General features: G+C 41.7%; 1 protein-coding gene across 5 annotated transcripts in view; it reads left to right on the top strand.

Annotated features, from left to right (window-relative positions):
- The first annotated feature begins 329 nt into the window (after positions 1-329).
- Positions 330-23,251, top strand: part of LUC7L3 (LUC7 like 3 pre-mRNA splicing factor) — a 34,968-nt gene continuing 12,046 nt past the window's right edge. For 2 of the 5 annotated variants that reach the window (XM_025361306.1, XM_025361305.1), the window contains exons 1-6: positions 330-617; positions 15,861-15,927; positions 19,223-19,262; positions 19,877-20,021; positions 20,427-20,501; positions 22,485-22,589. In XM_025361306.1, the coding sequence (XP_025217091.1) occupies positions 519-617; positions 15,861-15,927; positions 19,223-19,262; positions 19,877-20,021; positions 20,427-20,501; positions 22,485-22,589 (531 nt within the window). In that variant the 5' untranslated portion in view covers positions 330-518. The remainder of the gene's footprint in view (positions 618-15,860; positions 15,928-19,222; positions 19,263-19,876; positions 20,022-20,426; positions 20,502-22,484; positions 22,590-23,251) is intronic. The other 3 variants (XM_025361309.1, XM_025361308.1, XM_025361310.1) reach the window with 2 other exon arrangements.

Raw genomic sequence — 23,251 nt, 5'->3', positions numbered from 1 at the left:
AAGCCAGGTGCAAGAGGCGCGAGCGCAGCGACTAGCAAAACGGAGCTGGAAGCCGGAATCTTCAGTTTCCCCCGCTACATGAGGCACCATGTGCACCACGTGGACTAAAGGAGACACTGTCTTCTCCATTTTGAAGCGGTGTCCAGGCTTCAAGACCCAGATTCCAATTTCTCACTGTGAAGAAGCTCGGGAAAACTGGGAACTGGCGGAAGTGCGCGGGCAGGCATTACCTGGCCCCACGGCCTCTAGGCAGGGGCGGAGTCCGGACCCGGCCACCGCGGGCCCCGCCCCCAGAGGGCGGAAGCCGAGCCCGCCCTCTCCGCCCGGGCCTGGGCGTGTCCCGCAGGCGCACGGCATGCTGGGAAGGCGTCCGCGCGGCGGCCATTTTGTCTTGTCGGCTCCTGTGTATAGGAGGGTTTTCGGCCTGAGAGCGGGCCGAGGAGATTGGCGACGGTGTCGCCCGTGTTTTCGTTGGCGGGTGCCTGGGCTGGTGGGAACAGCCGCCCGAAGGAAGCACCATGATTTCGGCCGCGCAGTTGTTGGATGAGTTAATGGGCCGGGACCGAAACCTAGCCCCGGACGAGAAGCGCAGCAACGTGCGGTGGGACCACGAGAGCGTAAGTCCCGCGGGCCTTGGGCCTGAGGCCGGGCTCCGTGGGGGAGGGGAGCGGGCGCGGGCTGTGGCCCGCCGGGCCGCGGCGCAATGTGGGGCCAGGGCCTCACCGGGGTCGAGCGTCTGATCCGGTGCCCAGGGAGCCAGGAGGGAGGATGGTGTCCGGACCCGGGGATGGGGGTGATTTGGTTTTGTTGTTCTAGTATCAAGGGGGTCCAGGAGAACCCTTGGCAGAATTGAAAAGCACCTTGATGAGGCGGGGAAACGCGGGAAAGAAGTATAGCAGCATCTTATTAAATCTAGCGGCTCCGAGGTTTCACCTCATTGTGAAATAGGGAGAAGGGCACATTCTTCTGTAGTTTGGGTTGAACGTCGTATTTAGACTGAAATTTCTGACTAGGATTCATGGTAAAAATCGTGACGGTATTTTATTTCAGTAATTACAGCAAGATGCTTATACGGGGAGATAGAAACGTAAAATAAGTAGTTTACTTGTTAGGGGTTACCGTGATGATTTACAAATATTGTTCGTTAACAGTATTCTAATAAGCTGTCAAGGTTTTTTCTAAAACATCAGACTCATTTGATGCCCTTAGCCCTGTGAGTAAAGGTAAATATTATAACCCCAGTTTCACTGGTGAGACTTAAAAAGGCTCACCCAAAGTCTTGGCAACTGAGGAAACTAATCTTTGTAGTTAGCTTTCCACAATCCTATGAAACAGTTTCTCTGCACATACTGTAACATTTTAAGTATTTTGATCTAGTTTTGAACATGCAGTGTAATGTTTACTTTAGGTCTTACCTGGAGAATAGATACAGAATTTAATTTTACTTTGCGGTTGTAATCTAACATGCTAATTTAAAAACAATTGCTAATCAAAGTATGAAGGAATCGTTCAGGTAATGCATGCTTCTTTAGAAAACTATTTTCTTAACTCTTTTTAAACGTAGGCTTTGGTGAAGGTACAATTTCTTTTTTGCAGTGTAGGAAAGCAAGTTGGTGCTAGATGACTTCTTTTAGTACCTTAAGAAAGAGTAAGTATGGCTCAAGTTGTGTTGGGGTGCTACCTGATTCCAAAGTAGTATGAAACATTCTTAGAGTAGAATTTATTGTTTTTAAGAGGTAGGTTTTTTGTTTTTGTTTTTAACACGTAGGCTCCCCACAGCACTCCCCCCCATTTGTCACAGTAGGAGACTAAGGAACTGCTTATCTTGACCATCTTTTGTAGGCATCTTTGTTACAGCGGAGTAACTTAAAATTTTTTTAACTACCTAACTCTAACCTTTCAGTCTAAACTTTGCAAAGGTGTTAGGAATAACGCTCAAAATCCTAAGGAAGGTAAAAAACAAACCAAAACATTATGGCGATTCAGCTGATATGCAATAGGATATTTGTGCATTTTGAATTCAAGAGAAAAATGTTTTCCATTGCACTGCTTATCAGTTGGAGCAGCCTTGTATCTCTGCGCCCTTGGCTTTGAACACGTTTTAGAGAAACTGTTTTCTTTCCCGGGGTAATTTGTTGCCAGATTACATTGTATGCGATGGGTTTGACTCTGCAATGATGAGGCCCTCAGAATAGCAATTTAGGTTTTATGTCATTTCAGCCATAATCTGCTTTGCTTTCAGTTTTAGTACTTTTCACTAATTTTAACTTTCAGTGTTTGTTACTAAATTATTTAATGCCTTAATGACAAATTGCACTTCATTCTAGATTGAAGGGTTTCAAATCAGTTACTGACATTTCAGATTCATATCTGCAGGGAAAATGTTGGTAGTGTTGACCAAAAACAAAGCACATGGTCTCATCTAAATAAGTGGAATTATTGTGTAATAAAGCTGGGGAAGCTCTTTATATCGTTTCCGGGTCATCTGCGTATTCTTGTACTGTTGGCTGTTAGTGCTAAACCTGCAGGGATGGTCAAACCCATTATATGCTGAAAAGGATTCACCATCACTATAGTCTGATATTTTAACATATTTTTGCATTCCTATTACATCTGGAAATTTTTCTTGGCCATACTTGCATTAAATGGAAGAAGCCATTTCAGCTGTATTAGGTCCTTGTTTTTTCTTTGGAATAGAGATGAATACCAAAATAAGGAAAGGAAGGAACCATTTATTAAAACGACAGTTGCCGAGGCATCTGTAGGTATTTAACAGTCAAAATGGTGACTTTAGCTTAGTGTTAAAAGTAGTCCCTAGATAGCTGTATTTGACCTGTGGAATTTGTTTTAAATGCAGATTTCTGTACTTCAACGCCTTGAACTCCCCTTCCCAGGGAGTCTGATTCAACAGTCTTGGGGAAGGGTCCCAGTATCTGCATTTTTTAAAATGGCTCCTCTTAGGCATTCTAAAGTTTGTGACCTACTGTTTCCTGACCCATCCTGATTAGTCCTGGGCTTTTAATTGTGCGTATCTGCACAATTAAATCGTAATTGGTATTAATTTGGTAGTAGATTCTACTACTATACTTTTTTCTCCTTTTCATGATGAGTGATATGTGAACAAGCAGCACTTGCGAAGCTCAGTTTAAAGTGAAGGATGCATCTGTGATGCAGAATCATCGACCATTTATTTGTAATGGTGTGTATGTAACCTTCACCAAGGTGTTTTACTAGGGCTAGTGCTTTTACAGGCATTTTCAACTTTGTAGATTGCTACCTCTGGATCTGAGAAACTTTTCAGCTAAAGTCAAATCGAGTTTGATACTGTTTCATGGATTCATTGGTACACCCTCCCACCCTGTTTGTTTGTATTTTGCAATTGTTTGAGATTATTGTTCTGGTGTTTTACACTAAGCAGTTGCTTGGTTAATCCTAAACAACTACAGAGATGAGGGAAGCATGTGATTGTAACTGACTGCCTAGGGGGAGTACCTTTCAGTGAGGGTTTAATTTCAGTGTTTGCCAGAGAAGGCACTAGTAGCCATATTATCAGAAGATTGTAAGTAAATTGTAAAGTCTGATCTGGAGCTTTTGTTATTTTTTATGTAGCAAGACAGAAATTTTGTAGTTCAAATTGAGGTTTTTATATTCTAGATCTCGACCTGAAAATGAAATTACTTAATTTTGTTAACACTGATTCTAATATCTGAAATGAGTTTTCTTCCATTTATCAAACTCAAGCCTACCCTCCCTTCCATGAAGGTTTAACATGAAGGTTTAATAATTTATGAAGGAAATAGAACTAAATGTTCTTTTCTGAAATCTTTGGAATGTTAGCAGATACTGTCGTTGACACTGAAAAATTGTTTAGAAAAGGGAAAACAGTTAAGGCTTCTGTCCACATTTTTTACTTGTAAACTTTTTCTTTTTGCTTTAAAAATGTTCAGAATTTGGGAGTGAAAATCGAAAGCAAAAAAATAGTAATTGTAATGCATGATGGCATCTATTAATATGTATTTTACTAGTTTTCATTCAGAGTCACCAAAATGTTCATAGTAACTTTACTATGTTACAGTGGAGTAAGATAGAAAAGTAAGCATTTTCTACCCCACCCCCCCCCCCCCTTTTTTTTTTTTTTGAGACAGAGTCTCTCTCTGTCGCCCAGGCTGAAGTGTAGTGGCATGATCTTGGCTCACTACAACCTCCATCTCCTGGCCTCAGCATGCCGAGTAACTGGGATTGCAGGTGTGCGCCACCACACATGGCTAATTTTTGTATTTTTAGTAGACAGGGTTTCACCATTTTGGCCAGACTGGTCTCAAAACTCTTGACCTCAAGTGATCTGCCTACCTCAGTCTCCCAAAGTTGCTGAGGTTACAGGCATGAGCCACCGTGCCCGTCTGGCATTTCCTCATTTCCTACCTTACTCCATAGTAACATAGTAAGTGTTGGCTTCTCAGAATTGCCAGCAGTCCATGTGTTATATGTGTATGTAATTACTGTTTGCTTTTCTTCCCAAAACATACAGAATTAGAGTGAATAGTATAATATAATGAACTCCCCATGTACCCATACCCAATTCAGTAATATTAGCACGTGGTCAATATTATTTCCTCTGTATCCCTTCCATTATTTTGAAGCAATTCTGTATTTCAGCCTTAAATCCATCATTGTTTATCTGTAAAATATAAGGACTTTTAAAAAAACATAGCCGACCAGGCATGGTGGCTCACACCTGTAATCTCAACATTGGGAGGCCAACGCAGGCGGATCGCTTGAGTCCAGGAGTTCGAGACTAGCCTGGCCAACATGGTGAAACCCTGTCTCTACTAAAAAATAAAAAAAAATTAGCTAGGCGAAGTGGTGCATGCCTGTAATCCCAGCTACTCCGGAGGTTGAAGGGAGAGGATCCTTTCAACCCAGGAGGCAGAGGTTGCAGTGAGCTGAGATGGTGCCACCACAGTCCAGCCTGGGCAACAGAGTGACACTCTGTCTCAAAAAAGAAATAGAATAAAATAACCACAATACCATAATCACACTGAAAATAATAGTAAGGTATTTACTAAATCTTTGGTTGCTTTAGGAAAATGTGTGTGTGTGTCTGTCATTATATATGTTATTAGACTTGATTTCCTCACGAAAGGAGAAGGTAGCTTAAATTTGTAACATTGACTTTTTCCTAATACAGTTCTTCATTTTATGAAATATTTTCTCTTCTTCCCCAACCCCCCCCCCGGCCCCCACCTGGGATGGAGTCTTGCTCTGTTGCCCAGGCTGGAGTGCAGTGGTGTGATCTCAGCTCCCGGGTTCAAGCGATTCTCCTGCCTCAGCCTCCAGAGTAGGTGGATTTACGTGCCTGGCTAATTTTTGTATTGTGGTAGAGATGGGGTTTCACCATGTTTACTGGGCTGGTCTTGAATTCCTGACAACAAGTGATCCTCCCTAGGCCTCCCAAAGTGCTGGGATTACAGGTGTGAGCCACCGTGCCCAGTCCTTCTCTTCATTTCTTACTAGTAGGTTAGGAACATTGTTGTATTCATTTATCCAATGAAAAAGTATTGCTCTGCCGGGCGCAGTGGCTCATGTCTGTAATCCTAGCACTTTGCGAGGCTGAGGCGGGTGCATCACCTGAGGTCAGGGGTTTGAGACCAGCCTGGCCAACATGGTGAAAACCTATCTCTACTAAAAATACAAAAATTAGCCAGGCATGGTGGCGCATGCCTGTAATCCCAGCTACTTGGGAGGCCGAGGAAGGAGAATAGCTTGAACCTGGGAGGTGGAGGTTGCAGTGAGCCGAGATTGTGCCACTGCACTCCAGCCTGCGCGACAGGAGTGAGACTCCATTTAAAAAAGAAAAATGTTTTGCCCTTAGGTAGATAACAGCAGGATAGTACAGGTATAGCGCTTGGTCCTAAAGAGCCATCAGGTATTGGTGACAGGAAGGAGTAAATGCACTTTTTTTTTTCCCAGTAGGGATTATTCCAGTTGAATGTAAATGCATTTCCATAACAGAATATGATAAATGCCACCATTGGAAAAAGTAAAATTGACCCTTGAACAACACGGGTTTGAGTTGAGTGTGTTCGCTTTATACGTGGATTTTTTTCAATAAATATATTGGAAAATTTTTTGGAGATTTGCAACAATTTGAAAAAACTTGAAGACAAATCACATAGCCTAGAAATATTTTTTAAATATAAGAAAAGTGCATCACAAATACATAAAATAGATGTATATACTAGTTTATTATTTTCCTACCAGAAAATACATACTAATCATAAAAAGTTAAACTTTATGAAAACTTATGCACACGCTACATGGTGCCACTAGCCGTCGAGAGAAAGTAAAGATTAAGTAATAACTGCACAAAATTAACTATAGTACATACTGTAATACTGTAATAATTTCGTAGCCACCTGTTGCTATTACAGTGAGCTCAAGTGTTGCCAGGATCCACTTAAAATGCCCTATGACCTGTGACTCAATCTCTGCATGAGCAGTTGGTGTCTATAGTAAATTGCCTATCACAGTAAAAAATGATCCCTTGGTTCTTGTGTATTTTCATTATGTTTATTGCAATACCATATAAACTTTTGTTGTTTTGTGTTTTGTTGTTGTTTTTGAGACAGTCTTGCTTTTGTCACCCAGGCTGGGGTGCAGTGGTGCCATCTCGGCTCACTGCAACCTTTGCTTCCCAGGTTCAAGCAGTTCTCATGCCTCAGCCTCCCAAGTAGCTGAGATTACAGGTGTGTACCACCATGTCTGGCTAAGTTTTGTATTTTTAGTAGAGATGGGGTTTTGTCAGGTTGGCCAGGCTGGGCTCGAACTCCAGGCCTTAAGTGATCCACCCACGTGCTGGGATTATAGGTGTGAGCCACAGCACCTGGCCTATGTACCATACCATAAACTTTGAATAATGCCCTGAGACCCATACGAGTGCAGCTCGTATTGGAAGTGCTCCCAAGAAGCAGAAAAGTCATGACAATACAAGAAGTTAAATTGCTTTATATGTACATAGACTGAGATCTGCACCTGGGGTTGCTGGCATTTTAGGCAATTCATCTTTTGTATACAGATGACCTAAACTTAGGGTATTGATAAATGTAGCACTGTAAATGTGTTTTCACATTTTTTTCTCTAGCTTACTTATAGTTATTTTTTTCCCTAAACATTCTATAATGCACATCTCTAGCTTACTTTATTGTAGGAATACAGTATATAGCCAGGCATGGTGGCTTACGTCTGTAATCCCAGCACTTTGGGAGGCCGAGGTGGGCGGATCACTTGAGGTCAGGAGTTGGAGACCAGCCTGGCCAACATGGTGAAACCCTGTCTCTACTAAAAATAAAAAATTAGCCAGGTGTTGTGGCTGGTGCCTGTAATCCCAGCTACTCTGGAGGCTGAGGCAGGAGAATTGCTTGAACCCGGGAGGTGGAGGTTGCAGTGAACTGAGATCACGCCACTGCGCTCCAGCCTGGTTGACAGCGAGACTTTGTCTCAAAAAAAAGAAAAAGAATATAGTATATAGTACATAATTTACAACATACGTGTTAACCAACTATTAATGTTATCATAAGGCTTCCAGTCAGTTGTAGGCTATTAGTTTTGGGGGAGTTAGGGTCAGTAACTCTCTCAGTTGTTATAAAGGAATACCTGAGGCTGGATAATTTATAAAGAAAAGAGGTTTATTTAGTTCAGTTCCACAGGCTGTACAAGAAGCATGATAGCTGGCACCTATCTGGTGAGGGCCCCAGACTGCTTCCACTCATGGCAGAAGGGGAGCCAGCATGTGCAAAGATTGCATGGCTAGGAGTGCCAGACACTGTTCAACCAATTTTCCAATCAACTAAGAATGGCAATTCACTGCCACAAGAATGTTTTTTTGGGACCAAACAAAGCATATCCAAACCATAGCAGTGCCCCTAGCTCCCTGAGTTCAAAAGTCAACTGTACAGTGCACACAGGAAAGGAGTGCATAACCCAGACTGGGATGGATACCAGGAAAGGCCTCTCAGACAAAGCGGTCTTTAAATACAGTTACCTAAAAGATTGGTAGGAATTAGCCTGAGGGAGAGGAGAGAGAAGACACCTTACCAGCCTGAAGGAAGAGCTGGAGAAAAATCAGTGAATTTGGCAAATTTTAAATAGTATTGTAGTGTGTTTCTTTTTGTTGGGTGGGGGAGTGTAGATAGGTAGGCAGGAACTTGGTTTTAAGTAGTTTTTATAAGCCTTGTTAAAAGTTTAGACTTTTATTACATTGGGAAATAACTGAAGGCTTCTAAGCAGAAGAGAGTTGATGACTAACTGGCTGCTGTGGAAGATTGATTGAAATTTTACTAGAAGTTTGTGTAGGCAATAAATAGTGAATCATGCCTGCAAAGGTACATGTAATAAAATTAAAGGCATGGAAATGAATGTGTGGTCGTGGTATAGCTGAAACATAAAACTATATGTTATCAGGGACATAATTTTTTTTTTTTTTTTTTTTTGAGACGGAGTCTCGCTCTGTCACCCAGGCTGGAGTGCAGTGGCCGGATCTTAGCTCACTACAAGCTCCGCCTCCCAGGCGCCCGCCACCTTGCCCGGCTAGTTTTTTGTATTTTTTTAGTAGAGACGGGGTTTCACCGTGTTATTAGCCAGGATGGTCTCGATCTCCTGACCTTGTGATCCGCCCGTCTCGGCCTCCCAAAGTGCTGGGATTACAGGCTTGAGCCACCGCGCCCGGCAGGGACATAATTTTTGTTATAAATTCTTTTATTAAAAATTATCTCTTTGGGGGTTTATCTTAAATACAATGAATTGAACTCTTTTAGCTAGAAAGAAAATATTTACTTATAGAATTAAACTGTGTTAATATTAAGGCAGAAGTGACAAAAGACTACAGCGTGAAAGGTTGTTTTTTTGAAACAGAGCCTTGCTCTGTTGTCTAGGCCGGAGTGCAGTGGCGCGATACCAGCTCACTGCAATCCTCTGCCTCCCAGGTTCAAGCGATTCTTGTGCCTCAGTCTCCCGAGTAGCTGGAATTACAGGCGTGTGCCACTATGCCTGGCTAATTTTTTTTTTTTTTTTTTTTTTGAGATGGAGTCTCGCTCTGTCGTCCAGGCTGGAGTGCAGTGGCCGGATCTCGGCTCACTGCAAGTTCTGCCTCCTGGGTTTACGCCATTCTCCTGCCTCAGCCTCCCGAGTAGCTGGGACTACAGGTGCCCGCCTCCTCGCCCGGCTAGTTGTTTTGTATTTTTTTAGTAGAGACGGGGTTTCACCATGTTAGCCAGGATGGTCTCGATCTCCTGACCTCGTGATCCACCCGTCTCGGCCTCCCAAAGTGCTGGGATTGGAGGCTTGAGCCACCGCGCCTGGCCGCTTGGCTAATTTTTGTATTTTTAGTAGAGATGGCGTTTTGCCATTTTGGCCAGGCTGGTCTCGAACTCCTGGCTTCAAGTGATCTGCCTGCCTCGGCCTCCCAGAGTGCTAGGATTGCAGGCATGAGCCACTGCACCTGGCTTGTGTTCCTTTTTTTAGCTAATAAAATTTCCAGGTATTCCTGGATTTTAAATTAATCAATATTTGTGTATATGTGACATTTGAAGTATTCCAGTAATATGTCCTGTTTCAGAATACAGTAAGTCTTCATTTAACGTTGTTAATGGCTTCTTGGAAACTGTGACTTCAGTTGAAATTACATATAACAAAAGTTTTACCATAGATTAGTTAATATAAAGAACCCTGGTTTCTATGGCACATTTCTGGTTACAAAAACATAACTAAAAAAGACCCAAAACATTTCTGACATCAAACATTGAGATAAATTTGAGTTATACATACATTTAAGAAAGATGAATAAAAGCGAGATAATTACCCAGTTTTTGGTGAATCAGTGAGTGATGGCAGTTGTGGTGGTGGGTTAAGTCAAGGAATAAATGTTTACAACTTGAACATTGTCAGAAGCACCTCCTACCTCCATTCAGTTCCAACACAATAATAAATTTGATAAACTCACCAACCACTTTTGGACTACGCTGTTTATTGTCATGCATTTGTGTGATTATCATATGCTTTACAAACTTTTGTTTTACAATAATTTGTATTCATTCCTTTCCAGCCTCCTTATTCCAGTTCAGGGTGGCGGGTGGCCAGAGCTAATCCCGGCTGCCCAGGATGCAAGGCGGGAACTAACCCTGGACAAGATGCCCTCCCGTACTCACACACCCACACTCACCTAGACTGGGAGTTAGCCATGCCATTTCACTTACTGTGCACAGCTTTGGGATGTGGAAGGAAACCAGAGTACTGGGAGAAAACCCATACAGACATGGGGAGAACTTGCATACTCCCACACAGCCCTAACTGGGAATCTTTTTTTTTTTTTGCCTCATCACATTATTCAAGGACTTACTGTATATAGTAATTAGGATTGGCTATTTAGATTTTTAAAATTTAAGTCCCTGTCAGTTTTACTGTTTACAACATGAGTTGTGTTGCCAGTATTTAGATAATCAAAGTAGATAGTGAATATAAATACATTTTATATATATTTTTTTGGGGGGGGGGGGGGGGGGGAGACAGTGTCTGGCTGTGTCACCCAGGCTGGAGCGCAGTGGCACGATCTCGGCTCACTGCAACATCAACCTCCTGGGCTCAAGCAGTCCTGCCACGCCAGCCTCCCGAGTAGTTGGGACTGTAGGCTCGCACCACCCCTGGCTCAATTTTTTGTATTAGTGGAGATGGGGTCTTGCCATGTTGCCTGGGCTGGTTTCGAACTCTTGAGCTTAAGCCATCCACCTGCCTCAGCCTCCCGAAGTGCTGAGATTACAGGTGTGAGCCACCACTTCCAGTCTGTTATCTTTATGATAAGTAGTTTAACAAAAATAGTGCAGACAGGCCAGGAGTTCAAGATCAACCATGGTAAAATCCCATATCTACTAAAAATACAAAAATTAGCCAGGCATGATGGCAGTTGCCCATAATCCCAGCTTGGGAGGCTGAGGCACGAGAATTGCTTGAGCCTGGGAGGTAGAGGTGGTGAGCCGAAATCGAACCACTGCACTCCAGCCTGGGCGACAGTAAGACTCTGTCTCCAAAAAAAAAAAGACGTAAAAATAGTACAGAGGGCATTGAAAATATTTGATTAGCTCAAGGGAGAATTGTATTGCTTAGTGTTGGATCTAAGTAGATACGGAAAGACAAAAATCATTAAGATGTCCTTAATGGGCCTGGTGCTGTGGCTCATAATCCCAGCACTTTGGGAGGCTGAGGTGGGCGGATCATTTGAGGTCAGGAGTTCGAGACCAGCCTGGCCAACATGGCTTAACCCCATCTACTAAAAATACAAAAATTAGCCAGGCGTTGTGGTATGCTCCTGTAATCCCAGCTCCTCAGGAGGCTGAGGCAGGAGAATTGCTTGAACCTGGGAGGCGGAGGTTGCATTGAGCCAAGATCGCGCCACTGCACTCCAACCTGGGCAAGAGAGAGGCTCTGTCTCAAAAAAATAAAAATAAAACTGTTAATGAGATTGAACACTTGTTGTCACTAGTGTTGCCTTAAATTTGTTAAGAGGATAAGTCACGATTATGTCGGTATTTAGAGAATTTGCATGGGTATTAATCTGTAATAAGCATTTGTGTCTTTTAGGGATTACTATTAAATGAAGAATGCTAGTATTCCAAAACTTGAGCAGTTGTCATGATTATGTCCAAAAGTAAGATAAGAATTCTCTGGGTTTATTCTTTTTTTGAGACAGTCTGTCTCTATAGTGGTACGATCTCAGCTCTCTGCAACCTCTCCCTCCTGGGTTCAAGCGATTCTCCCGCTTCAGCCTCCCAAGTAGCTGGGATTACAGGCACTCGCCATCATGCCTGGCCATTTTTTCTATTTTTGTAGTGACCGGGTTTCACCATGTTGGCCAGTCTGGTCTTGAACTCTTGACCTCAGGTGATCCACCCGCCTCCGCGTCCCAAAGTGCTGGGATTACAGGCCTGAGCCACCACACCTGGCCTCTCTGGGTTTATTCTTACTATCATTATTGATGACTTTATTTGAAGCACCCAAATATGTTCTTCCCGTTTTTTTGGATCCCTTGTTAATATTTTTAGTTAAAATCAGACTCTGGAGAGAGTTGAAAGAAGCAGTCCGGGTAGCTAGTTTATTGCATAGAGTAACAGATAATTTTGATGTACCATTAAATGGTAAAGCAGGAGAGTTGAAGTGGAAGGAACACTCAGAACTGGATTGGGGAAATGGATTCTAGTTTGGATTCTGTAGATATAGCTGGATGCTCTCAGGGCAAGTCATGTGGTCTCCAATGGGGTGATTGGACTTGATTAGGTAGCTCCTGGTTAGCCCACAGACAGGCATGTGTTATTTGTTCTACACAGTGCAGAAAAACATGTAAAATAATAATCTGCAGTGGACAGGTCTATGGTAGGTCTACGGAAACCTATCCCCAAAGTCTGAGAGGCCGAAGAAAGAGGCTGACAAATCCAGTTTCTTGGAGACATGTAATAGGAACCTATGAACAGAAGTCAGGTCTGTCTCGGGCAGCTGCTGGTGGCAAGACAAGATGACATCTCCCCAGACCCAGGGCCTATGTACCATAGGGAAAGGGTATCTGCTTCAGAAGGCATGTGTAGGATAATTACTTATGGGCAAGATTTATGTTAAGTACACAATCATCAAAATTGTTTTGACCTAAGGGCAGGATTTACAGTAAGTACGTGTTCTTAACACAGGGAGCAGTAGATAAAATAGAAATCTTAGGAGCATTCCTGGAATTGGAGTTAATCGGAAGGCAGCCTGGCAGTTTAACACCCAAGATGGAGTTGCTTTAGCTTTTACATAAGCCAACAGCTTTTTCTTTCAGTTTAGCAAATATATACAGTTTAATCTTTACAATCCCACTATAAGAAATTTATTACCTCTTTTTTTATTTAATTGAGTCTTGCTCTTTTACCCAGGCTGAAGTGCAGTGGCATGATCGCCACTCACTGCAGCCTCAACCTCCTGGGCTCAAATGACCCTTCCACCCTAGCCACCCAAGTAGCTGGAACCACAGGTGTGTGACACATACCTAGCTAATTGTTTTCTTTTCTTTTTTTTTTTTTTCAGAGACAAGGTCTCACTGTGTTGCCCAGGCTAGGCTCAAATGATTCTCCTGCTTTGGCCTCCCAAAGTGCTGGGATTACAGGCATAAGCCATTGGGCCCAGCCTATCTCCTTTTTTGTAATACTGTGAAGAAACCAAGGCAGAATTACGACCCCTGGTTCTTTTTCTTTTTCTTTTTTTTAGACAGGTTACGTTCTGTCACCCTAGCTGGAGTGCAGTGGTGTGATCACAGCACACTGCCACTTCTACCTCCGAGGCTCAAGCAGTCCTCATATCTCAACCTCCCAAAGTGCTGGGATTACAGGCATGAGCCACCACGCCCCATCAGGTACCCCTGGTTCTTTAGCAGATAAGCAGATTTAAACTGTGCCATGTTGCAGTGTACCTATTTCACGTGCTTCGAGAGTCAGGAGGGACTGTAGAGATGTGTCTATTTGTTTTTGTTTTAATGGTGAACCTGTCTGAGGATCATAGACATTGTGTCTTGCCTAGCTTAAATTTACGGAACACTTAAATTGGTCATGAGGCCGGTAGAAGTCCTATTAAAAACAATAAAATTAATCTTTAAATAGAATCATCTCCAAAACCCTAGAATGTATTTGTAAAAATAGGAAATAGAAATGAAATGTTTATAAGTGAAGATTAAATTCACAATAATAGTAAAACTTTCTCTTTTTTTTTTGAGGCGGAGTCTCGCTCTATCACCCAGGCTGGAGTGGAGTGGCCGACTCACTGCAAGCTCCGCCCGCCCCCACTCCCCCGCCACCGTTCACACCATTCTCCTGCCTCAGCCTCCTGAGTATCTGGGACTATAGGCGCCCGCCACCACGCCTGGCTAATTTGTTGTCTTTTTAGTAGAGACGGAGTTTCACTGTGTTAGCCGGGATGGTCTCGATCTCCTAACCTCGTGATCCTCCCGTCTCAGCCTCCGGAAGTGCTGGGATTACAGGCGGGAGCCACCGTGCCCGGCCAGTTCATAGTAAAACTTTCATGTCTGTGAGGATGGCACACAAAATTTAGTTTTAAAATTATTTTACAACCATACAGTTTATGGCTATAAATTATAGCAGATTTTGGCAATAACTTTTACTAAATATAGTTGTGTGAAATTTCTGGGTCTTCAAGATTAATATAATTGAAAGGCTAGGTCACAGTAAAAGTGGCATAATGGTTGTGTATCCTCCCCCAAATGAAAGAAATTCTCTAAGAAATCTTTTTAAAAATTGAGTATTGGCCTTGGTATTTTGTTGTGATGCACTTAAAGTGAACACAAAGTTGAACAAAATGGATGTTTTGAGGTCAGGAGTTCGAGACCAGCCTACAACATGGTGAAACCCTGTCTGTACTAAAAATACAAAAACTAGCTGGCCATGGTGGCACATACCTGTAATTCCAGCTACTTTGGAGGCTGAGGCAGAAGAAGTGCTTGAACCTGGGAGGCAGAGTTTGCAGTGGGCTGAAATGGCGCCACTGCACTCCAGCCTGGGCAACAGAGTGAGTAAGACTGTGTTTCAAAAAATTATATAATGATAATCCACCTAATAACAGTGAAGTTTTGTGTGAAGGAAAGGTGATATTTTGGAATTTTGATTTACATGGTTTGTAGTGTTATAAAATTAAATTCAGGATAGAGCAGTTTTGGAATATATCTGAAGGAGTTACAAAAGTACCAGTGGGAGAGAATTAAACATTGGTTTTATGTTAATAGTTTTTCCCCATACCGTGGGAACCCACCAAGAGTCTACTGTGTTGGCATGTATGAAAATATCCAGTGGCTGGGCCGGGCGCGGTGGCTCAAGCCTGTAATCCCAGCACTTTGGGAGGCCGAGACGGGCGGATCACGAGGTCGGGAGATCGAGACCATCCTGGCTAACACGGTGAAACCCCGTCTCTACTAAAAAAATACAAAAAACTAGCCGGGCGACGTGGCGGGCGCCTGTAGTCCCAGCTACTCGGGAGGCTGAGGCAGGAGAATGGCGTAAACCCGGGAGGCGGAGCTTGCAGTGAGCTGAGATCCGGCCACTGCACTCCAGCCTGGGCAGCAGAGCGAGACTCCGTCTCAAAAAAAAAAAAAAAAAAAAAAAAGAATATCCAGTGGCTAGGAGCAGTGGCTCATGCCTGTAACCCCAACACTTTGGGAGGCGGAGGTGGGAGAATTGCTTGGTGGGCTCCAAGTTTGAGAGTTTTGAGTTTGAGACCAACCTGGGCAATGTAGCAAGACCCCATCTTTCCAAATATTTTTAAAAATTTGCCAGGCATGGTGCTTGCACCTGTAGTTGTAGTTACTTGAGAGGCTGGTGTGTTAAGGATCTTCTAAACAAAAAGATGGAGCTGAATTGCTTTAAATGAGTGTTATCTGTGATTTAGATGGTTATTTCCAAATCCTAATTTGTAAGTAGGCCCTAATCTGCGAAAGAGTTGAAATGATAAGAATAGTGTAAGAGTTTTTAAAAATATAAAAATTGCCCTTTATTTTGGGATGTCTTTCCCATATTTGTTTTTGCTACTGAGGGGTCAGCAGGTGGTGATTAAAAATAGATAATAGAAAATACTAGTAATACAAGTACTGTATATTTTTTCTTCTATCGAAATTCAGGAGTCTGAAAGTCACTAACTTACCTAATATGATTCAACAAATGAAGTTCTTATATTGGTTGAAGCATACATACCTCAAGAAATGAGAAAATAGTTATTTGGCATCCTTCTCCAATACAGTTTTAAAACCAAGCAATTTTTTAAGTACCTTTGTTTTTCTTTACTAGGTTTGTAAATATTATCTCTGTGGTTTTTGTCCTGCGGAATTGTTCACAAATACACGTTCTGATCTTGGTAAGTGAATTTTCTGTGTAACTTTTATCAAATTTATGATATTTAAAATGTTGAATAGGAGTGGTGAGAGGAAAAAAACTGGTTCTTTCTAATTCTGTAAAGTTTTTTCTTAAAAGATTTGCTAATAAGTAATTTCTTACTTGGTTTAGATATTTGAATGTATTAATAAATGTCAGTCTGATTAAACATGGTGGCTTAATTAAACATACATGTCTATTTCCACTCCCTCCCAAAACTCCACTTAAATGAAAAAATTTTTAAAAAGATGTATATGGAAGAGGAGATAACGTTAGAGATGTCAGCAAATTTTTGGAAGATGACAAGTGGATGGAGGAGTAGCAGCAAACGCAACAGAGCAGAACAACCTGTACCCTAAAAGCCTGCAGAAGGGGATACTAAACAGAAGCGAGTGTTTGATCAGCAGAACCCTGGACAGGCTCAGGATTTGGAGGCACCAGGTACCACAGAAGGCAGGGTTGAGTCATGGGGCTGAAAATGAGAGAGATTAGTCTGTAGTCTAGTTCAGGGTTTCTCAGCCTTGACATTGTTGACATTTTGAGCCAGTTTTGGAGGGGGCTTTTCATGCATTGTGGGATGTTTAGCAACATCCCTGCCTTTACCCACTAGATAACCAGTAGCACCCCCTGTTGTGACACCCAAAAATGTCTTCAGACATTGCCAGATGTCCCCAGGATGCAAAATTGCCACTAGTGTAGGCGGTTCTGTACATCTGTTGATCTTACTCTCCCACCCATAGACCCCAGGAGAAGAGAGGGTTATTTTCAGGAGAAATTGGGCTAGAGAGACTAGTTTATCTGAACCACAAAACAAAAAATGATTGACAATTTCCTTATTTCTCTCAAGGATGGTACATAACCAGGATCATTCTGGATATATAAAAGAAGTCAATTCATTATGTACAATGTTTGCCTTAGAGCATTAGGAGCGTATTAAGGCAGGACCAGTCTAGATCTTGAGATTTCAGACACAGCAGGGGCAGTAGTAAGTAAAAAAAAAAAAATGTAAAAGAGAGTAAATGAATCTATATTTTTATTGGTGGGGCTCTCCTCTGCCCTGTTCCTAGAAGGATACAGCCAGATGTTTTTCCCCAGGCAGAAGAAAAGAGGATTCTTCTCTAGAGAAAGTGAACAGTTCCTGAGAAGTGATCTCTACAGGTACTGACCCTTGGGGAATCTCTTAAAAGAAAGTCTTACTGCCTGGTTTTCCTATGATAAAGCCCATTCGTGAGCTGACAAACCCTGCCTAATCCCTACTAACTTCCAGTCAGATTTTGGAAGTGTCTTTTTAAAAAACTAGTTGCCTGCCAAGGACCACCAGCCAGACATTCGAAGAAAGCCTTCAACACAAGAGATTAAGAAAACCAACAGAGAAAGAAGAATTTAGTGGAATTGGAGATAATGGGGAAAGCAGAGAGAGATTCCTCAAAATCTTAAGAAATTTAGTATCTTCAGAGACATATGAGAAGATACTATATTCATCAGCAATAATAGGATGCCATAAAGAGGGAACTTGTGGAAAAAGTTTGGAAAACAGTTTTTGAAAAACAGCTCTTAGAAATTAAAGCTGGAGAAATAGAACTAAAATCGCCGGAAAGATTTGAAAATAAAATTGAGGACGTTTACTGGAATGTTGGGCAGTATGACAGAAGGATTTTTTTAAAACTTAGTCCAGGAACTGTACTACCAACTTAATAGTTGTGGACAGAACAAAAGCAGAGGGAATTGCTTAAGAAAAAAAATTTGCGGTACTAAAGAACATTCATCTTTAGGTTGAGCAGGCCCTACAGGTGATCAGGACAGTGAATGAAAAAGATCCATACCTAGGCATACCCCTGTAAAATTTTAGAACGTAGGGGTGGTGGGGGTGAGTGTAGGTCACAGAATTATGAATCAGAATGGCCTAAGACTGGTCAGTAACAATGGGGAAAGTTGAAGATATTGGAGAAACATCCTCAGGGTGCTGAGTGAAAACGTGTCTACCAGGCTTAGCTATGTAGCCAAACATCAGAATATGAGGGGAAAAAAGACATTTTCAGATATACAGGGTCTCAACAGATTTATCTCCCATGGACTTTTTCTCAGGAAACTCCACCAAAACATGTCCATAAACTGAGAAAGAGGAAAGAAAAAACAAGAGATCCAGTAATTCTCACCTACTGCAGAGCAGGAAAGGAATTCATCAGGATAATAGTTCTATAGTGAGCTTAGAAAATAAGTATGCCAGATTGAAGTAAGGCAGAAGGCCAATGGAAGAAAATGAAACTGATGATCTGATGTATTTTGACTCATATGTGAAATTAGTATTGAGATAGTTTCTATAGCTGAGTTGAAGTGTTTGAGAAGAATTTGAAAATATAGAGAAAAAACTAGGCTCATACCTGTAATCCCAGCACTTTTGAAGGCAAAGGAGGGCAGATCACTTGAGATTAGGAGTTCAAGAACACCTTGGCCAACAGGGTGAAATCCTGTCTCTACTAAAAATACAAAAATATTACCCAGCCGTGGTGGTGGGTGCCTGCAATCCCAGCTACTTGGGAGGTTGAGGCAGGAGAATCCCTTGAACCCGGTAGGCGGAAGTTGCAGTGAGCCAAGATTGCGCCGCTGCACTGCAGCCTGGGCGACAGAGCGTGACTCTGTCTCAAAAAAAAAAAAAAAAAAAACATCAGAAGTGTCTCATAACGCACCTTTGTTTGGCCTGACAGTGAATAGTATTTGCATAATATAAACACTAAGTGTTTATTTATCCCAAAATTTTGATGTCTAGGATTGATAAATAGCAAAATAAGCATAGAATTTTAAAAGGTGGAGGTAAATTCAAGAAGAAATAGAGAAGAGTTAAGATAATTGCTTTTTAGAGGTGGGAAGAAGTAGGAGTTGGGTACTAGTCTAGTGCTATTTGACTTTATATACAGATTTGAAAATAATAAAGTCAGCAATGGTTCAGTTCGGTGTCTATCCCCATCAGTTTTCTTGAGTGGCAATAAAGAACAATTTCCTTTCGCCTTCACTCCCTTTCTCTCTCCCTCCCTTACTTCTCTTTTAACCATATATGGTTGCTATCCATTATATTGACTTTGAAGACTGAGCAGATCAGTTTTATGTCCTATTTGGTTATAATGCTTCATGATTCAGTAGGATCAATTTAGATGTCTACAAACTACTCAGTGATAAAGTAAATTCTTTTTCTTTTTAAAAAGAAAAATAACTTTTTGTTTTTGGCAAGAAACGGTTGCTAATAATCACAGATAATTTATACAATTGTATTTTTCCCCCAGGTCCATGTGAAAAAATTCATGATGAAAATTTACGAAAACAGTAAGTTATTTTGGTTGTCATTTCCCTCCCAGTTATTATTTGGTTTAAGGGGGACAAGGGTTGAGGAATAATTGGAATTAATTGTAAAATGAGTGTCTGAGAGAAGTCCAGTCACTGGCTAGGGGTAGTAAGAAACTTCTATCTTACTGCAACCTCCGCCTCCTGGGTTCAAGTGATTCTCCTGCCTCAATCTCCCGAGTAGCTGGGATTACAGGCGCCCACCACCATGCCTGGCTAATATTTTGTATTTTTAGTAGAGACAGGGTTTCACCATGTTGGCCAGGCTGGTCTCAAACTGCTGACCTCAAGTGATCCACCCACCTCGGCCTCCAAAAGTGCTGGGTTTACCGGTGTGAGCCACCGTGGCCAGCCCCAATTTTATACATGAGACTTGTCCCAGGTCCAGGGTCATAGATCCAGTACAGTGGTAACGCTAGTGGTTAAACCCCTGTGTAAAGCTCTGTGGTGAGGGGCAGTCAGAAAGGCACTTCAAATACACCTGGTTTACCCTGCAGCCTAAATGTAATAGTCGTTGAGGCTAGTTAAGATAGAATATTAGAGTTGTAATGGATGAAGATTTGGAAATGAATACTTGTTTATTTTCATGTTACCAGGTATGAGAAGAGCTCTCGTTTCATGAAAGTTGGCTATGAGAGAGATTTTTTGCGATACTTGCAGAGCTTACTTGCAGAAGTAGAACGTAGGATCAGACGAGGCCATGCTCGTTTGGCATTATCTCAAAACCAGCAGTCTTCCGGGGTAAGTGAAATCAATTCAGTCTTTGTAAAGGGTCCTTGTTTTCTGGAGATTCAGAGACCTCCCTAATATTTTTGAAACTTGTCTTCTTTTCATTACTTTGTTCTTTTAAAATGATATGAAATTTATAAGGCATTCATTTTTTCCAGTCTTTCTTAGCAAACATAACATTGATTTTGCTAAACATAAGATTTTTCTTTCTTTTTTTCTTGAGGCCAAGATTTTTCTCTTAAATAGTAGTAACTGACAATATGTGATTGACCACCAGAAGTTGAAGATAATTGAATTACTGTCCTTTCAATTAAGCATTTTAATTATTAAATAGAAATACTATGTATGGTATGTGCGAGTTTGCATGTTTATCTTTGTTTTCAACTTGTTGGTAATACGTTTTATTGTCTTCAACAGGCCGCTGGCCCAACAGGCAAAAATGAAGAAAAAATTCAGGTTTTAACAGACAAAATTGATGTACTTCTGCAACAGGTGAGAATTGTATGCATTAATGTCAGGAAATACTTGAAACAGATGTGTAACCAGCAAAAATACAGGGATGGGTCAGGCATGGTAACTCATGTGTATAATCCCAGCACTTTGGGAGGCCGAGGTGGGAGGATTGCTTGAGCCCAAGAGTTTGAGACCAGCCTGGGCAACAAAGTGAGACCCAGTCTCTACAAAAATTAGCCAGGTGTGATGATGTGCACCTGTGGTCCCAGCTACACAGGAGGCCGAGGCAGGAGAATTGCTTAAGCCTAAGAGGGTGAGGCTGCAGTAAGACGTGTCTGCGCCACTGCACTCCAGCCTGGGCAATGGAGTGAGACCTTGTCTTGTGTGTGTGTGTACATGTATGTATATGTGTATATAAAAGGACGACAAATATGAAGATGCTCAACATTATTAGTCGTTAGGGAAATACAGATTAAAACTACAATCAAATACCTATTTGACACCTATTAGAATAGCTAAAATTAAACTGATCATACCAGCTATTGGCAAAGATGTGAGTCAGCTGGAACTGGGATATGATACTGTACAACCACTTTGGAAAAAATAGTCTCATTTTTTTCTTTCTTTCATATTCCTGCAGATCATATTGGAATCTGTTTTGTTGTCGTTGTTACTGTTTTTTTAAGACAGTCTCGCTTTGTCACCCATGCTGGAGTGCAGTGGCGCGATCTCAGCTCACTGCAACCTCTACCTCCCAGGTTCAAGTGATTCTCCTGCCTCAGCCTCCCGAGTAGCTGGGATTACAGGTGTGCGCCACCATCCTCGGCTAATTGTATTTTTAATAGATACGGGGTTTCACCGTACTGGCCAAGCTGGTCTCAAAATCCTGACCTCAAGTAATTTACCCACCTTGGCCTTCCAAAGTTTTGAGATTACAGGTGTAAGCCACTGTGCCTGGCCCTGGAGTCTGTTTCTTAAAAAGTTAAAAATGTGCCATGAGCCATTCTCCCACATATTTATCCAAGATAAACGAAAACGTATGTCTACACAAGGATTTACACTCCAGTGTTCATGAGTGCCGTATTCATAATAGCACTAAAAAAACAAAAAAAAACCCAGACTGGAATCAATTAAAATATCCGTCAGCAGGTGAGTGGATAATTAAATCATGATGTATCCATATGGTGGAATACCTGTCAGTAATGAAAAGGAATTAGCTACATGAGACAGTATGAATAAATCTTAAAATAATTAGGCTGAGTGAAAGAAGCCAGACAAAAAAGGAATATAGACTCTGGCTCTATATAAAATTTTAGAAAACGCGTATTTACCTATGGTGACAGAAAGCAGATCTGTGGTTGCCTGGGGATTGTGTTTGGGATTGAGGCTGGAGGAGGTACTGAAAAGAGTAGGTGGCTCACACCTATAATACAAGCACTTTGGGAGGCCGAGGTGGGAGGATTGCTTGAGCTCAGTAGTTAAAGACCAGCCTGGGCAACATAGTGAGACGCTGTCTCTGTCTCTCTCCTTTTGTTTTTGAGACAGAGTCTCATGTCATCACCCAGGCTGGAGTGCAGTGGCACGATCTCGGCTCACTGCAGCCTCCACCTCCTGGGTTCAAGTGATTCTCCTGCCTCAGTCTCCCCAGAAACTGGGATTACAGGTGCCCGCTGCCATGCCTGGCTAATGTTTTTTTTGTACTTTTAATAGAGATGGGATTTCAACACGTTGGCCAGGCTGGTCTTGAACTCCTGACTTCAGGTGATCTGCCCACCTTGGCCTCCCAAAGTGCTTGAATTACAGGCATAAGCCACCACGTCCAGCCGAAAGTGCATTTTTCTTAACACATCAGTTATACTTTATTGAAGTATAAAAAAAACTAGGATGAATTAAACCCAAAGAGGCTTTTGTAAATAAAACCAAACAAAAAGATGGATAAAACCACTAATGAACCATGGGGAAAAAAGGAAATAGTTGGGTTTGAAAGAAATCTTAACTGTTTTTTTCCCCCACTCTTCTAAGATTGAAGAATTAGGGTCTGAAGGAAAAGTAGAAGAAGCCCAGGGGATGATGAAATTAGTTGAACAATTAAAAGAAGAGAGAGAACTGCTTAGGTCCACAACCTCGGTAAGTAAATCTTATTTCACATTATCTCACCTGTCTGTTAACAGTTAGTAGGAACTCATTTTTATCTGAGAACCTTTGAAAATTATTCTGATGTTCTAAACTTAGAGTCAGCACAATTTGTAGGCCACAAGGTCTGTGGCAACTACTAAGCTCTGCCTTTGTGCAGTATGCAAGCAACTTTAGATAGTACAAGAAACAAATGGGTGTGGTTGTATCCCAATAAAATGTTAGAAAAAGGCCTCCCTGGCTTGCCAATCACTGCCTTAAACCATAAATTTCCATATGAGCCTGGTTTTATTTTCATTTTTGTTGTAATTAATTACTCAGTACATACTTATATCTTTGTTAAAAATTAATACACCCTTAAAATATCTTATTATTTTAATTGAAGAATAGAATATATGTGTTTCAGATACTATTGATTGCAGAATATAATTGGTCATTGGTTCCTCCATATTGAATAGGATATATTCAGATTATAGTCAATGTGCTTAGTTCCTTAATTAGTTTTGTGTATGGACATCATATCCCTTGACCCTAAGCAAGGAATGAATTCATACTAAAATAGGCGGCTTTCTGAAAGGTGGTTTAAATTTCGTAAGGTAATGTGTGTGTTGAACATTAAACAGTGGGTCTCAACATTTTTTCTGGGTGATTCAGCA

Source organism: Theropithecus gelada, chromosome 16 (assembly GCF_003255815.1).
Source record: "Theropithecus gelada isolate Dixy chromosome 16, Tgel_1.0, whole genome shotgun sequence".
NCBI lineage: Eukaryota > Metazoa > Chordata > Mammalia > Primates > Cercopithecidae > Theropithecus > Theropithecus gelada.
The sequence above is the reverse complement of the archived record's forward strand: the minus strand, read 5'-3'. Positions and strand labels throughout refer to the sequence as shown.